Below are 17,034 nucleotides of genomic sequence, written 5' to 3'. Positions count from 1 at the left end.
ACCCGTCTGATCTCAAAGAGGCCCTATTATGCTTTTCCTGTATAGGTTAGAGTGTATGTAAATGGTCTGCAAAGGCTCAAATCCCTGTGTTCCTTCCATCTGTCCTGTGAAGAAATGGTTTAAATGATTCTACCTCTCTACTTCCCTTTCTTTACACCCGTCTCACCTGTCCCCACCCCTCCTCTCCCCCCCAGCACGAGGCCATGGGATCCGCTCAATGACTTGATCCAGTTTGAGAAAGACGGCTGCATCCAGACCAAGGTCCGACACCGCACCCCTATGGTACGTTCTGGCAGTCTTATTAGTCTGAGTAACCAGGGGCCGCGGAGGGACAATTGCAAGTGCCAGGTAGGTCGTCCCGATCGAAACCCAAAAAAACAAACAGCTCGCCGCCTCAGCCACCTTCCACGCAGCACCCGGTGCACCGTCTCCATTGTTGCTTCTTCTCTGTGTGCCGCCATCGCCTCTGCTCCTTTTATACTTTTGGTTTTTTATTCTTTGTCTCTGTTTTTTCTCCCTTGCACGTGCTGTTCTCTCTGTATGGGAGGGAAGGTTATGCTAAGTGCATGCTAAAGGACGTAGATTACCTTTCCTTGTAGCTCAGTTTCTGAGTAATGCAATGTGTGTGGAGGATGCTGCACTCACTCACACCTTGTAGAATATACTCTATAGCCTTCCTGGGAGTAGCATTCAAATCAAACTACCATTGTCTTGAATGATTAAAAAATAAACCGTTGTGGGGCTTAAATGGTATTTCCTCAAGTTTTTTGCAAACCCTGGGACTCCATCACATGTCAGGATGGAGCAAGCAACAGCACTTTATCAACTTATCTCCCATACAAAGTCTCAAAGACCGAACACCATGGACGCCACACCGTCAGCTCCACCCCCTCGTCTTCATTGTGTCTCTATGTTGTGCGTGTGTGTGTGTGTGTGTGTGTGTGTGTGTGTGTGTGTGTGTGTGTGTGTGTGTGTGTGTGTGTGTGTGTGGTGTGCGTGTGCGTGCGTGTGTGAGCGTAAGGTTGCACAATTAATCAAAATGCTCTTGAAATTGTGAATTTGGATACAAAGGGTATTTTACAGACTTAGAATCGCTCTCATTTGATAACGATTGTATTTAATTCCCTCTAATATCGCGGATCATTTCGCAAACTTCATATTCAGTATTATCTGCTTGGTTTTTTTCGTGCAGCACTAGTTAGGAGAATTAAAAGGAATAATACACATTTATAAATAAGTTTAATTTACAGCCAGTAGGGTGTTGGAATACAGGTTAAACTAGATTTTGCAGCCTCCTAAATCCTTGCAATTCTTATTATTTTGCCAGTTTTTGTCCATTTTTGGTAACAGACTCCAGTTTTTACTTCACTTTCAACACACGTGTTATTTTTTAGACACACAATGCGCAGGTTAAAGATCCATTATACTGAAAGCATTATTATCACATTTTATTTCTATCTAAATCTTCTATAGATGATGCGATAATATTGATAAATGTCAACCAAAATAATCTTTTGCTTTATCATTTTTACTATCTTGTTGTTGCCGGGCAGATCTGCAATCTTTCAGCGTGTTCAAAATTCATTAAACAAAGCATTAAGAAGAGCTGTAGTGACCCCTATGATTTCAATGGATGCCTGAGGTACCAGCATGCCTTGCACCTTCATCTGCGCACCAACTCCAACGAGCATGTTCGTGTTAAAGTGTGTGTTTGTGTGTTGGGGGGGGCTCTTGCATCAGAATGCCATTATGTTTTGTATGTAAAATTCTGTTTATCTTTTTGAGTCTCTGTTCTTGTGCTTGGATGTGTTTTCTGTGTGTCTCATATTTTTTGTTGTTGTGTGTGGCCTTTCTTTTTTGACCCGTTTGTGTGTATCGTTGTGTAGGTGACGGTGCCAAAGAGGAAACACAAGAGCGACAAGCCCAAGAAGCCGGAGAGTGGCTGCTCCTCTCCAGAACCCGACCGCCAGGACTCGTCTGGCAGTGAACGTGAGTCTTTGTACACTTTTATTATCATTTTAAAAACCTACATGCATAAAAACAAAACCTATTCAGATATATTGTAACAGGAGTCTTATAAAGCTTTGCAACTTATCTGCCAAACACCACATGACTGCTCAGACTGGTCTGACACTGAGCTGGTTAACAGCGCCCTCTGCTGGTGGAACGGGTTTTTCTTGTATAGGTGAAAGTGTAGGAACTAATTTCCTTTACACCATACTCAACACTGCAATGATAAGAATCATTTTAATTGGTTGCTCGAGCTTCCATAATTAATTATTGGAGGCAGGAGTAGCTTAGTTTTTATGGATTTGGCTCGGGAAACCAAGGGATAGACGGTTCAAGACCGATCGGAGCCGAGCGAGTGTCGGTAGCCTGAGAGGTTCCAGAGTTGTTGTTTTTTTTAGAATTGTATGGGCAACCAGTGCCTTTAAGTTAGTGCAGTTGAGAAGTAGGGAGACAGAGGCCGGATTCGAACCTGGGTCAATCGCATATGGCCGCCTACCTCTACTCTACCCACTGAGCTATACGACGGCCGAGTTGCCAGTGTTTTTGAGCAAAAGGTCAACCTCCCAACTCCATTGCAGCCACTGACACCTCTCCATTAATGCATGTGCATGGGTCCCTGTTGTGCACAAGATAAGTGTGACATAATGCAAGAAACTGTCATTTCCTTTCAAGGATTAATAAAGTTTGTCTTCAGGTTTCATTATAATCTTTAAGCGTGTAGTGAATGTTTGGTTTTCAACATGTGCTGAACACACTTTGTTTCAGGACACAAAAGCAAGCATAACAGTCGGCTGAGGAAAAAAGGAGCAGACCTCAGTGAACTTCAAAGTGCCATTGAATCTATAAAGAAGACGCAGGAGGACATCAACAGGTGAGAGCTGCTCCATGACGCATCACGCGACGCCTCCTTCCTGTCGAGCGTCCTCTCGTAACAGTTATACATGTTTAACTCTTGCAGGAACATCAGCGTGCTGCGGAGCCGTGCGGCCGGCCGGGTGGAGAGCGCCTCGTTCCTCCAACAGCGCGACTACGTCATCATCGTCCTCCTCATCCTCCTTCAGGTCCTGATCAACTATGTCTTCAAGTAGCAGACACACACACACACGTAAAGTGGGGGACTTTGAGATGTGAACTTGGACATCTTCTTTATTAAATCAAAACGTCCAGAAAAAAGCGGAGACTTTCACACAGACAGGTTTTTTATTTTTATCCGATCCATTCCAAAGCTCTGGGGAAGATCCACAGATTTCAAAGCGAAGAAGAGCAGCGAGAGGAGGAAGAGGAGGTGATGAAGTCTCAACTGCCACTCTGGAGCTCGTTGATTTGCCTCAATGTAGAGGCAAAGGCAGCAGCCATTCTGAGCTCTTATTCGTTGTGTTTTCCCCCGATAGAGTGACACTCTTCTGTGACTTACATTTCATTTTAACAGGGAACCCTTCACCACGGAGACGGGAGCACCAGGACTCACAGATTCCTTTCATTCTAATGTTTTTTTAATCGTTTTGTTTGTTCTTGTGTGTGCTTGCTGTGTCCTGTGTGATCATGGGTCAGTGAGAAGGGAGGGAAACACAAAGTGGTCCAGTCTACGTGACTTTTATTTTTTTATTACCAGCTGGCGGTGTGTTGACAAAGAAGATAATTAACACAAATAATATTGTTTTGAAAAAGGAACAGAAGTGATCATTTCTGCTGTATTATCACCTTTTGCATACAAAGAAAAAAGAACAGTGAGCGTCGCCGTGCACTGCAGGTAGCATGTAAAGACGGTGTGTACAGTATTTTATCAAACGGCAGACGTGTGTTGGTAATATAGTTTTTTATCAGTTGAATTTGAACAGTTCTGCTCTGAGGAGGTTACGAGCATCAACAGAAAGTGATTTTTGTGATTTTTCATGTGTTTCAGTGACTACTGCCCTACTTTGAGGTAAAAGGGGTTGATTTGGTTTATTCAAGTCATCTGAGTTCAGGCTAAAATACGCCTTGTTAGACCTGATGGTGAGTTTAGAATTATAGTTGGCTTATTTGCTTTCTTGCTGAGAGTTGAGAAAAGCCAGTTAGCTTAGCTTAGCATAAAGATGGGAAACAGCTAGCTTGCGTGACATCTCTGTGATGTAATCTGTCCAAAATGTGTGCATTAGAGAGCTTGCAAAGTGTGTGTTTCTTTTGGACAGAGCAAGGATCTGTTTTGGAGTCTTTATGCTAAGCTAAGCTAATCAGCTAGCTTCATATTTACTGTACAGAGAAGGATATCATCCATCTAACTTACAGCAAGAAAGGAAGTCTTTTCCAAAAGAAACAACTACGTTATCCTCTGAAACTCAACATTTCATTGTGTTGAAACCATACAGACAATATCTGAAAGGTGTAAAACAGACTCCAGACCAAGCCATGGGAGACAAAAACCCTTCCCCATCAAACACAGGTCATTGCTTTCAGTGCTTTTCGAGCCTCGGATGCTAATATAATAGACACTTTAGTACGCTACTAGGAAGACTAGGACGTTTTTTCTAACTTATCACCACAGTAAACCATTCCAGACGTACGCAAAGTACCAGCCAAACTCAGTGTGTAGAGTAGGAGTCGACCCCGTTCACTGTGTAAATATTCCAACCAAACACCAAGGGTCACAAAACCACACCGACACTCCCGCGCTTTGTGCACAAGCCAGTCTTTTTTAACCCTGTGTGTCTTTCTGTCCACTGCTCGATACACATGGACATGAGGGGGGAAACTCTGTGTTAATCAGGAGTTTGCTAACTGAAAGGAAGGAAGTCTTGTGAGGGACGCTTTGTCTCTTTCCTCTTTGGAAACATGGATTTTAAAGACCCAAAAACAAATGGCGGGCATACAACTGAACATGCTAATGAATGAAGGCAGCATTATCTTTAAGATAGCTTTGATGAGGCGATTAAAAAATATCTGATCTGATTTATATGATATCTACTCAACGCCTGTCGTGATGTTTAGCCCGAGAGATCTTTGTAACGCTAACACAGGCTGAAAGAAAGACTGGTAGCATCGTGGGGATGGAAAAGTTACCCGGCTGGCCCGTGTGTATCTGTACGTGTTTTATTGTGTATCCTCATTGCCTCGATCGTTCATCTAAGATGTTAGAATGTGGAGAAATACGTTTAAAACCAGTGCCTTCTAGACTCGGACTGGGGAGGGGCTGGAAATATAGGGGGGTTTATTGGAGGGGGGTGTAGAGGAGGGAGCTATCAAATGTCTGAGGTGGGAACTATCTGGGTTGACAGCAGCAGTGGTGGTGGTGGTGGGACTCTGACTAGTGTGGAAGAGGGTCATGGCCACAGGTGAAAGGGCTTTTTAGTCAGAATTCTGGCTTTAAATTACTCAAACTCACAAAGATCTTTTTTAAAACATACTGAAATAACTTTATTCTTTTTTATATCAAAAAATGAAGTGTAAAATATGCTTTGTTGGACCTGATGGTGATTTAAAAACACAGAATAAAAGTGTGCTAATTTGCTTTCTTGCTAAGAGTTGACAGATTAGCAGTCAGTTAGCCTAGCTTAGCTTAGCACAAAGCCTGGAAACAGCTTGCTTGCTTGGCTATGACAAAAGTAAGCTCACTTACACGTTACATCTCTTTGATGTAATCTGTCCAAAACGTTTTCATTTGAGAGCTTCCGAATATATTGTACTGTTTGGAGTATTTATGCTAAGTGCTAAGCTAAGCGGCTAATGTCGTTAGCTTCATATTTACTGAACAGCGAGGGGTGTCATCTTCTTATAACTTAAAGTAAGAAAGAGAGTAAGTGTATCTACCAGGAGACCTTGAGAAGGTAATTGATGTTGTTACCTTGAACCAGGGTCTGTTTAGAGGCTGAATGCTGAGCTAAGCTAAAAGCTAAGCAGCTACTTTCTTTAGCTTCATTTTAACATATAGCAGAAAGTGAGTTACTGTATAATCCAAGTGTTCAATCAGAGTGCTTGTGAATTAAGTGTATGCTGTGAGTTTTGGACAGAACCAGGGTCCATTTAGAGTATTTGTGCTAAGCTTAAAGTGCATTTGAATTATCATTCTGACTTCAAATGACTCAGAGATGATTTACTGTTAATTAATTGTTCACCTGTGGCCCTGATCCTGTAGGCCTCAGTCACTAGAGTTGTAAGCAGACGTGCCATATGAAGCCTTATAAACCAGTCCGACCCCACTCCACCCAGCTCTCACCCCCCCCCCCCCCCCTCCTAAAACAACCCCATAATATCTCACCCATAGGTTCCATCCAGATGCTGACCCCTGCCACAGCAGAGACCGGTGCGAGGGGGGAGCCTGTTCCTCCCTCAGTCTCACACACCAAATCCAGAGGGAAATAAACATCTCTGCTGATGTTTCTGTAAAATAATGCATTTTATTTATTCCTCTTTTCTATGTCCTGTTTGTTTGTTTGTCTGTTTATCCTTATTCTAGCTTTAAGCGTTAGATAGCAGTTGTTGGTTTTTTTAAAGCTGATTTTGAATTCACACGCAGTTGATTTTATCCCGCGCCTCATTACTTGACACACACACACAAGGGACTATTCTTAACTTGTGCACAATGTCAACTGCCACACACACACACACACACACACACACTTTTTCCTATCTGAATACTGAATATATTTCCTGTATCTCCATGGCAACTATAACTTCCTGTAGGTTTATGGTCACATGTAACATAACAGAATAAAAACAAATGATATCACACTGTCTCTCTTTGTGTGTGTGTGTGTGTGTGTGTGTGTGTGTGTGTGTGTGTGTGTGTGTGTGTGTGTGTGTGTGTGTGTGTGTGTGTGTGTGTGTGTGTGTGTGTGTGTGTGTGTGTGTTGAGTGTTCAGTTTGATATTTTGTTCAGTCTCCTTTAGAGGGCGCCACAGACTCCTCTTCACATCTGGATGCAGTTGTGAAGAGGAGTCAGCTTCAGGTAAATGGAAATCTGACATCCAGACGTCTCAGTTTTATATTCAGGGATCAATTGTAAAGTGCCCTTGAGCAAGGCAGAAGACAGTGCTGCAGCATCATGAGTGCAGGTACCACGAATGTGTTGTTAAGTACAATATTTGAGTAATTGCTAACACATGAATTAAGCAAAGATATATGGACTTCTTTACTCGTGAGCGTATGCACACAGAGAAACAGCTGAAAGGAAATCAGACATTGTGTTTTTGTCGTTCCCTCGGCGAAGGACGATGACAAAGGAGGAGAGAACAGTCCTTCCTGTCCATCTGAGATTACAAAACATCTGATATGATCCCTGAGCTGCTGCTGAGGAGAGGAGGGGCAGGAGGAAGGTGATGGACGAGGAATAACAAGGAGCAAGAGGCAAGGTGTCAGAAGTAATCACACACACACTTCATTTCAACCCTCTTTCCAATACGGACTGCATGCCTAGCTATTTAGGAACTTCAAGACTTTAAAGAGGCCCAATCCATTTTAGTTTGAGCAGAATAAGGTCCCTTTAAGTCGTAATGAGTGTAATAACAATGTAGATATAGACGATATAGAAACTGACCCAAAATGTCATGAGTGGCAGCGTTACAACATGTATTTGTCTTCCTCTTGATTTAAACATTTGGTTCATCTGGATGCTGAATGGGCGGGATGCCACTGTTGCTAGGATACGTCGCCCTGATGGCAGTAGGAGGTATTAAAGCAGGAGGGAGCAAGAATACTGGAAGAGGGAAGGAAGAAGGAAAGAGGAAAGGAACAAGAGAGAGAACAAGGGAGGGAGGGGAACTGAACAATATAATAATTAAATAATAAAGAAACAAAAATATGCACAATAAATATTAATCTAACATGTCAATAAACACAGGACTTTAACAAGAATCATTAATAAATAAATGAGAATTAATTAATAAATAAATACAAAATAAATAAATAATAATATAATAATAAATACATATCAATTTGGTATGATTAAATAAATAATATACGATTAAATTATAATTCAAAGTCCAGAAGATCTGAGGGAGAGTGTTCATAGCTTAAAAGCAAATCTGATAAACATTAAAACCTTAAAGAAAAAGTATTTTAAAACATATCGAATTAAAGAGTTAAAGGACCTCCTGTGTCCCCTGGAGGTCCCCCACCCCCCCTGCCCTCTCTGGATTAGCAGCCATGCGATGAGGTAATATAATATAATGCGCAGTGCTTGCAGTGCAGCGGGTCGGGGGGGATGTGCTGCCTCAGCGTTTGTTTACACCCCTGTGGAATGAGGAGGATAAAAGAAGTGCTGCAGCGAGCCGCTCTCTTTCACCGCCGGATTAGAGCGGCGTTTAGTTCACTCCTCTTTTGATTATGATTTCCTATTTCTGTTTTCATATACAACACAGGTTAGAGGAGCTCTGAAAGCAGCTCTCTGTCTGTCGCTCAACATCTGGGCAGGGAGGGAGGGTTTAACAAATCAGGTGTCCACTTATTGCATAACATATTTTAAACAATCTAAGTAAAAGCATACCAGTTTCCCTCTCTTCCTTTGAATGCATGACTTGTCTGTGATGTGTTTCTTCCTCTGCTCCAGGTTTGCAGAGCTGCTGCTATTTTTAGAAAGAGAAATTGCTTTGGGGAACCCCTCCAAGTGCAGCCTCTCTGTATCTCCCCTTCCTCCCAACACACACTCTCACACACACCTTTTAATGTGATGCTGCTCAGGGAAACCCTCTTTTATTAGCGTCATGCTATGGTAAAATGCTAACCATGATCCTGTGGAAAGCAGCATTCTCTCCCGGATAATAGAACAAGACACAACAGCAGGTAGTACTGTCCCTCTGTAGAAACACAGTGTCTGTGGAGTGTGTGTTCACAGCACAGATGTTTGTCCTTTAAATGTGACACACACAGCTCAGACAGCTGACTCATTGCTCTAGGCCGCTGACCTTCACGTCAGTCGTATCTCAAATAGTATTGGACGGAAAAAAGTCACTAATGTCCATAATTTTATTCACACAGGCGTCTGACTAAATGAAATGCTGTTTCATCCAGTTTAGGCCTGTGAGACAGCACAGTGATTTATACTCAGGTGCTTTCCTCGAGTAAAGCATCTGAACACGTCTTCTTCCTCTGCTGACACACAGTGGAGTCGGTGCTTGTGATGACTCAGCGGTTTTGCAGCCGGTCTGCCTCCCTGTCTGCCTGTCTGTGTGTTGACGACAATCTGCTGACTCCTCAGCGTCGAATCAGAGCCGTCTGTGTGTCTCCGTCTGACCCCCGCCCGACCTGCCTCCTGCATGATCTGTGTTTCCTGTTTTATTCTGAAATGTGTTTTCTCCTTGTGTCTTGTCTTATTCTACTTCCTGTCTCTGCGTCTTCCTGCTATTTGTGATGGTCTGCCCCGCCCTGATCCTTTATCCACCTGTGTTGTTACCTGTCTTCTCCTGCTGTGACATGTCAGTTTAAAAACTCCTGTGTTTATACATCCACGTGTTCTGGTTTCCTGTCTGAACCCACATTTTCCTCTTGTGACCCCCTGGTTTTGCTCCTCAAGTTATCCCAGTTTGTTCCTGGTTTTGTCTCGCTGTCTCCTTTCTGTCTGGTTATTACCTTACTCTGTTTATACTTCAGTTCAAGTTAGTGAAGTTCAATTGTGTTTTGCTTTTTATACCTAACTTCTTTGTGTTTCCTCCAGGGTCAGAAAGGTGGATAACCAACAATAAACCCGACCCCCAGGGGGGAATGAAATTAAGTGTAATAACTCATGTACTGGGCCAGGGTACAGGAGTTGAGAGACTTGGACCTAGAGAGTACGCCTGTAACAATCCTGGGAAAGAGATAAAAGTGATCAGTTAACTTTCCTTTGTGAGTCAAAAGAAGGCTATATCTGACTCACGACTCACAATCAGGTGATTTCTTTCGCACAAATGATGAAAAGGCTTTAACAAAGAAGAGAAGACAAATGATGTGAGCTGTGCTGCTGAGATATAAAGACCTTCAAATAATAAAAAGGCACAAACAGATGAAATCCTTCTCTCTCACTGATGTGTCTCTTTTCTATATATAGAAGCAGACGGATATTCAAGGTCTGTCTTAGAAAACTGTAAAAAGGGGGGGGGGGCTTCTTGGCTATAAATAACTGTATATTATAAATAGCTCCATTGTTTATTCACTTCCATCCACGTATGACAGACTGTCTCCTGTGCAATCAAATTCAGTTATAATTCATATTTTCTGATTTATTTAATGATTTTGCACAAACAACAGCAACCTGTCACAAACAATATACAATACAGTATACAAAACAATGCTTAAATTCAATACAAATAGCAAACTTTAAGAACAATTACTTTTAGTTCAAATAAGATAACAATAAAATGCAGAGGTCAAATGTTCAGTTATTTTTAAAAGCAATGCAGCACAGTTTTTCCTCATTTCTTTTGCCCTCTTTTTTTTTGTATTTTATTCACTTTTCCTAACTATCCCTGGGGTGTCCTGCTCGGCAGAGGCTCTGGATGTAGCGTGAGAATTTCTGAAGGCCTGATCCAGCCCCCACATGTCTGGTGGACAATGACCCTGCTCTGCAGAAAGCCGCCCATGTGGCGCTTTTCATTGAACCTGAGGATTAGCAGCCGGTGGCTCCTCGTCTCCTCAGAGGCCCGACGCTCGCTGACGTTCAATGTTGCAATGTTGCAGTTCAATTCACCTCCAGGTACGAGTCCTGGGGAAGTTTTTAAAGCTCCACAGACAGTTTGAACAAGGAAAAAAGTCCACTATGCTATGCTAGTTAGCAGTTGTGAGGGCGTGTCACATCATTCAGCCGTGATTACAGTCGTGTTTCTGATTAAATCCAGACAGAAGATGTCCCTTTTGGCGACAAGAACAAGAGAAATGATTGGGAAGCCTTCATCAGAGACAGTAACATCTTCATATAATCCAACATCAACACTAATAAGAGCAAAGCGGCTAATTTTAAAACACTCAAGACGACAAAAGCAGCTAATTATAGAATTAGAGTTCTTCACTCAGCAGGCCTCTGATCCTAAATGTGCTGCAACTACCTTCATCCTGGTGCAGATTTAAGAAAATGCACTACAGGAATACACTTCTGCTGAGTCTGCATTTCGTTGTGCAACCCTGTGCTCAAGAGTGACACTAAAAAGCTCTTGAATTCCCTAAAATAGCATGCCCAAAAAGACAATGCTAGCAGACATCACTTTAATGTACTATGCTAATTTAAAGCACTTGGTCGTTCCGGGACTTGAACTGGTGACCTTCCAGTTCCCAGGCCGAGCCCCTATGGACTGTATGTCTTTATTGAACAGGGACTGTGCTTTAAAATGCTTCAATCTCAAAAAGATCCATGAAGTATAAATCCCAACACGTTTATCAGAACAACTAAATATTACAATGGATTTGAGTACAGCTGATGCCATTACAGGAATTGGGTCACAAGCACAAATATTGGACCACCATCGAACCGCTAGCATAGCTAAAGCTCAATTCTGTGATTTTCTGTCTTGTTTTGCTTCCTATTTTGTATTGACAGGAAGATGACTCTCTCCTGGAATTAGCCACAGCCCGGTTAATAAAAGCCCAGCTGCTGTGGGGTATTGTTTCAGAGGTTCTGGATGTATTCATGTGCCCGTGAAGCTGCTTATAGATGAGCCTTGGCACCGCAGCGTTCTCGCCTAATGGATTCTCGGCTCTGTAAATAGGCCATGGCACAGGAACAGGCCGGCGCAGCAGCCAGCGCATGAATAATGCACCGAGGTGGATTCAAAAGTGACTCCGGCTTCAACCAGGCTTCGATGAAACTCCGCTTTTGGAGGAAGACGGAGGAAAACCCAGATTTAAAATGGCTTTGTTCAGCCGGTTCTTCAAACCACCAGTGTGTTCGAAGCAGATTGCCTCTCTGCAAGAGTTAGATACTTTTCTTCAGTAAAATTTGAAATGCTTTGCTCTTAAAATACTCCTCTACAAGTAAACAAACATCTTAGTAAAAGTACAGAAGTATTAAGAGAATGTAAGAGCCTTCATTGATCCCTGTAGTGAACTGCAGGTGTTTCAGCAGCAACAATAATACGATTGAAACACAAGGAGGAAATCTAAATTAAATAATGAAATGTCAACAATAATACAATTTGGTAAGCTGTATACAAATAAAGGTGTTTCATATATCAAAATATATATAAGTCAGTGTGTAATTACAAAAACGTCATCAAAATGTAAATAAATTACACATTTAAGTCAAATTTCCACACAATTTCCCATTTCTGGAACATTAAGTAAATTAAAAATGGCTCTTTATTTTATATTTAAAGAATTTATGTTATTATCTTTGTATCTCATGTACACGCATTTTAATCTTCTAGTTAAATAAATGATTTTAATGAGTAGAAATATTGCATCTTATCATTTAAGCATGCACTGAAAAAAACTGAAATGTTGGCTTTAATTAAATATATTTTGTCAACAAATGTAGCTTCAACTTAATTCAACTTCAGTTCAACTAACCTAATACAGGTATGTGAATTTGATGACATACTATATTTAATTAAAGTCAATGTTTCACTTTATCCAGGCTCTCCTTTGTTGTTATGTATACTTAAGTGTTGAATAAATGTAAAATAAATGACTAAATTGTCTCTGTTGCCAGTACTGTGGAGTAGAAGTACTCAAAATAATATTTAAGTAGAGTAAATGTACTTTCCCACAATGCACTCTGCTTTGTTTCACTCATGCATCATAGTTCTTCTTATGAAATATGAAGGCTTTAGGGATGTACTTAACCCTCTCTGAATATCTGTGACTTACCTCTGCAGTTCATATTGTCCCTTATATTGAATTATATTTACTTTCTCCCTCGTCTCCAGAGATCTAAAGTACAATCTGTGCATCCAGTGCTTCTGGAAATATGACCCCCACCCCGATTCACCTCCTACTATGACGCAGATTGGACGTCTCACACACATTTCAACAATTGCACGACAATTCATCCTCTTCAGCTTGTGTCTCAGATTGCTGTGGTTGTTGCAGGGATGATGCTGGCTAACGCTAACCACGCTAACCTGTGAGCGTGGCGACACATTGTAGTGACAGCGGTGAAGAGGATCACACACCAGCAGCAGCAGCATGCAACACAAACCAAAAACAGCTCAGGAAGAGAGGCTTTATCATATCGTTGTGGAGCTATTTTAAGCTCCATCAAAACTTCCTGCAGAGAGAGAGAGAGAGAGAGAGAGAGAGAGAGAGAGAGAGAGAGAGAGAGAGAGAGAGAGAGAGAGAGAGAGAGAGAGAGAGTGTAATTCATGATAATGAAACAACATCATTTGATGACAGTCAATGATTTGAGTCTTCTCTTCTGTAGTCTCTTCCCCCAGTATGCAGCCCCTTTATATGCAACCTGAGTCTGTTCATCTTGACAAAACTGTCTTGCTGTAGCAGAAACATACACATATATCCATTTTAGGGCCTTGAGCTGATGTTTAATCATTTAACTTAACAATTATGATCATTTTAACTCCGATTTGATTTTCAACGAGTTAATTTTAAAGGATGTGAGGCTGTTTTCATCATAACAGTCTAATTGCCAGCTCATAGAGTCCTGTTCTGAACCCGGAAACATTGAGTACTCCAAAGTGTTATAATAGAAATGTAAAGACGGGGTCCCAGCACATAGGCCTCCTATTAAAAATATAATCAAAGGATCAGAGTCCCTAAACTTCAAGATCGACCAAAACTCATCAAAACCCATTCACCAGGAGTTCAAATATGGCCACTTTCAGGTTAAAACTGCCATTTTTGATCCGGATAATGGATTCAACATCCCAAATAACCCCAAAAACCCCTCCAAATTGTCCAAATCGGCCAACCAAGGCATTTTTTAGCTATAGTTAACATATGCTATAATGCTAGTTGTTCAAATTGTCCATATACAGGTTAAAACATTGGGGTACTCCGGGTTGACACTGCTGGCAACTATACGATAAGGCTGTGCAGAAGATCCCAGCTGGAAGCCTCATCTTCACAGACTTAACCGAGGGTCGCTGTAACCTCCAGTTCCTCGCCTCTGACCTGCGTCCCATTGTCAGCCTCAAGAGCGTGTTACGCAAAAGGGTTATTCATGCCATGTGCTACAGGCTAGTTAAGTATTTATCAAGCCTCTTGTGTAAGCTGGAGGCGGCAGGCGGCTTCCTCTCTCCCCTGCCACGCTTGATCTATTTTTCCTCACATTAGGAGTGTGTGTGCTCACAGAAAAAACCCAGACATCACGACCAGTCCTTCAGCCTCCGGGTGTGTGTGTGAGATGTGACATTGGGGGATAACTTAAACCCCTGGTGCTAAACCACGCTCCTCCAACTGTGTGGATCCAGCTGTGCGCACACACACACACACACACACACACACACACACACACACACACACACACACACACACACACACACACACACACACACACACAGACACACACACACACACAGACACACACCAGCGCGTAAAGTAAATGAAGCATTGATTGAGCTCCTCTGCTGCTGCAAGTCACTGTCTTAAGTTTTACAGTGATGTGATAAGAATCCCATCTGGCAGGTCCAGCTGAAATTCCCATAATGCATTGTGGTGGCAGACAGAGAGCACAGGGCCGGGGTCCAGTCTGTCACCCGTCACAGTAATGTCACCGTTTGAAACAGGGCAGAACAGCGGGTGCAAAAATAAATCTCCTGCCCCTGGGCTTTGTCTGTTTATTGGTGTTGCAGCACAGGTTGAATGCAATGGGATAGATGCTGGGAATAAGGGATTGAAAGATGTGTTAGTCCTTAAAGAAGCTGGTGAAATGTACTGGTACTGGTGATGCATACAAAATACACATGCAGATTAGAGGTTCACCTTAAAATAAAATCACAAATGATCTTTAAAGCTTATGTTTTACAGGTGTTTTAACTTTCAGGTCTCTTCTTAGGACTCGGATTGATGGACACCTTCCTCATTCCCCTGACGACTTCAACCTGAGGAGAGGTCACCTGTGTGGGTGTGCAGGCATATGCATCACTGTAGGTGACATCACTGCATTTCCACGCACTTAAGTTACGTGACGTGTCTAACCAGGCCACTTTGAGCTCACTTGAATGTCTAAATTAGATGAGCTGCTGCTGGTGGTCAGTGTTGTGATGACAGACAAACCTGTGTGAAGTGTCTACTTAGCTGTACTGTTTGTTTATGAAAGGCTGATTCACTAAAGGTTTGGGAGTTTCAATGGCAAAATGTCTGATGTTTGCATGTGTTTGGGGACACGATCAGGCATCAGAAATTCTTCATTCATCTCTGGAGGTATATTTGTATATACATATAAAATGTGATGTATGTATAAGTGTGTTAAATGCATGAGTATAAATAAGTATTAGTATAAATGTAGAGGATAATGAGTGCAGTGTTAAAGCCACAGAATATTCACAGAAGTGTGCAAAAGTGTTTTCCGTCAGGATTTTAGTTCATAAATCTTTTATGTTTGAGCTGAGTCTGACATAAGGGTGAACAAACATGTTGTAGTGCATGTAAAACAAGCGGGACATATGGAGCCGAGCTACTTAAGTACCTGTGTGAAATGAATGAACTTAATGGGATTCTGCACATTGGAGGGGGAGGGGAATGTCTTCAAACATAAGGAGCAATCTGAACGTCAAATACCCTAAAAAAAAAAACTAAATAATAATCATGTTTCTGTCAGATAACAAAAACACTTAAATGTCAGGGATATTGTGTCCCAAACTCTTGATTGTCTGCTTGAAGGTGTGTGTGTGTGTGTGTGTGTCCCCAGTGTCCTTTGTCTCTCAATAATGCAGAGGGATCAACTTGAAAGCATTTGCAGTAACTAACCAGTGTGCATTTCCCCTCATCACACACTCAGGTCCCTGCAAACAAAGCGAAACTATTAATGCACTTCAAACTTGATAGCTCTCGTGAATCGCCGTGAACAATGTGACAGTGAGACGCCCCGACGAACACATCTCTGCTCCGGGAGGGCAGTGACATTTCAGATGACATTTAGAGGCCGCCGGTATAATTAATATGGGCAAAGGGTGACGGTCCACATTTAGATTTATTCCCCAACTTATTCAGAACACAGGATCTCTCTGCTATGTTGTCAGCAGTTCTCTCAGGATGTTTATTGCATTGGTGATGCTCAACATATTGTTAATGTGTTTAGATATGCTAATGCTAGCTTTGTAGCTGTATGAGTTTACAATTACAGATCGGTCTGCAAATAAAATGAATATTGAATATCCCTGAAGTTTGGGTTAGCAAAAGCCTCTGGTGTAGCGCTTAGCTAGCAACACATGATGTTGTGTCAGTACTTCTACTGTAGTTGGAAACTGTAACCTAGTTGCTTTAGCTGTAACATTTTAGCTTACCAACTAGAACTGTTTGAAATGTCAGAAGTTTGGGTTAGCACAAGTGCAAGGCCTGTTGAGTAGCTCATAGTTAGCAACACATGATGTTGTGTCAGTACTTCTACTACAGTTGGAAACTGTAACCTAGTTGCTTTAGCTGTAAAATGTTAGCTTACTAACTAGGAGTGACTGACTTTTTTCTAGAGTTTGGGTTAGCAGAAATGCAAGGCCTCCCGTGTCTTTCTGCTAGCAACACATGATTAGCATTAGCTTACGAACGAGAAATATTTCTTAAGTTTGTTTTATTTTCTTCTTTTTGCAAATGCAAGACATGTTGTGTAGCTCCTTGCTAGCAACACATTCTACTTTCACAACATCAATAACCTTTTACCTATAGTTGCTTTAGCTGTAAAATGTTAGCTTTCTAAATAGAAGTGACTCAGGGAGTGTCAACTGACTTACACATGACATTATTTATTTCTGATTTACAAATTTGAAAACAATTTGGTAGCTATTACCTTGAATCCAAAATTATTTAAGATCATAACTGTACCTGCACTGGTCTTAATGGTTCTCTAAATTACAGCTTGTTTCCAATTTTCTATATACATTTTGAATTTAATATCCACTCTTGTTATCTTTCTATGTTATGTACTACTATACTTTATTTGTATGCCTGTTTACCTGAAAAAAATCTCATGGG

General features: G+C 41.6%; 1 protein-coding gene across 1 annotated transcript in view; it reads left to right on the top strand.

Annotated features, from left to right (window-relative positions):
* osbpl8 (oxysterol binding protein-like 8) overlaps positions 1-6,715 on the top strand; it is a 49,270-nt gene extending 42,555 nt beyond the window's left edge. Inside the window, 4 exon segments of the mRNA XM_063905088.1 lie at positions 195-282; positions 1,887-1,989; positions 2,776-2,881; positions 2,969-6,715. Of these exon segments, the coding sequence (XP_063761158.1) occupies positions 195-282; positions 1,887-1,989; positions 2,776-2,881; positions 2,969-3,098 (427 nt within the window). The 3' untranslated portion in view covers positions 3,099-6,715.
* The last annotated feature ends 10,319 nt before the right edge of the window (positions 6,716-17,034 follow it).

Source organism: Eleginops maclovinus, chromosome 17 (genome assembly GCF_036324505.1).
Source record: "Eleginops maclovinus isolate JMC-PN-2008 ecotype Puerto Natales chromosome 17, JC_Emac_rtc_rv5, whole genome shotgun sequence".
Taxonomy (NCBI): Eukaryota; Metazoa; Chordata; class Actinopteri; order Perciformes; family Eleginopidae; genus Eleginops; species Eleginops maclovinus.
This window is presented reverse-complemented; position numbering and strand designations above follow the sequence as displayed.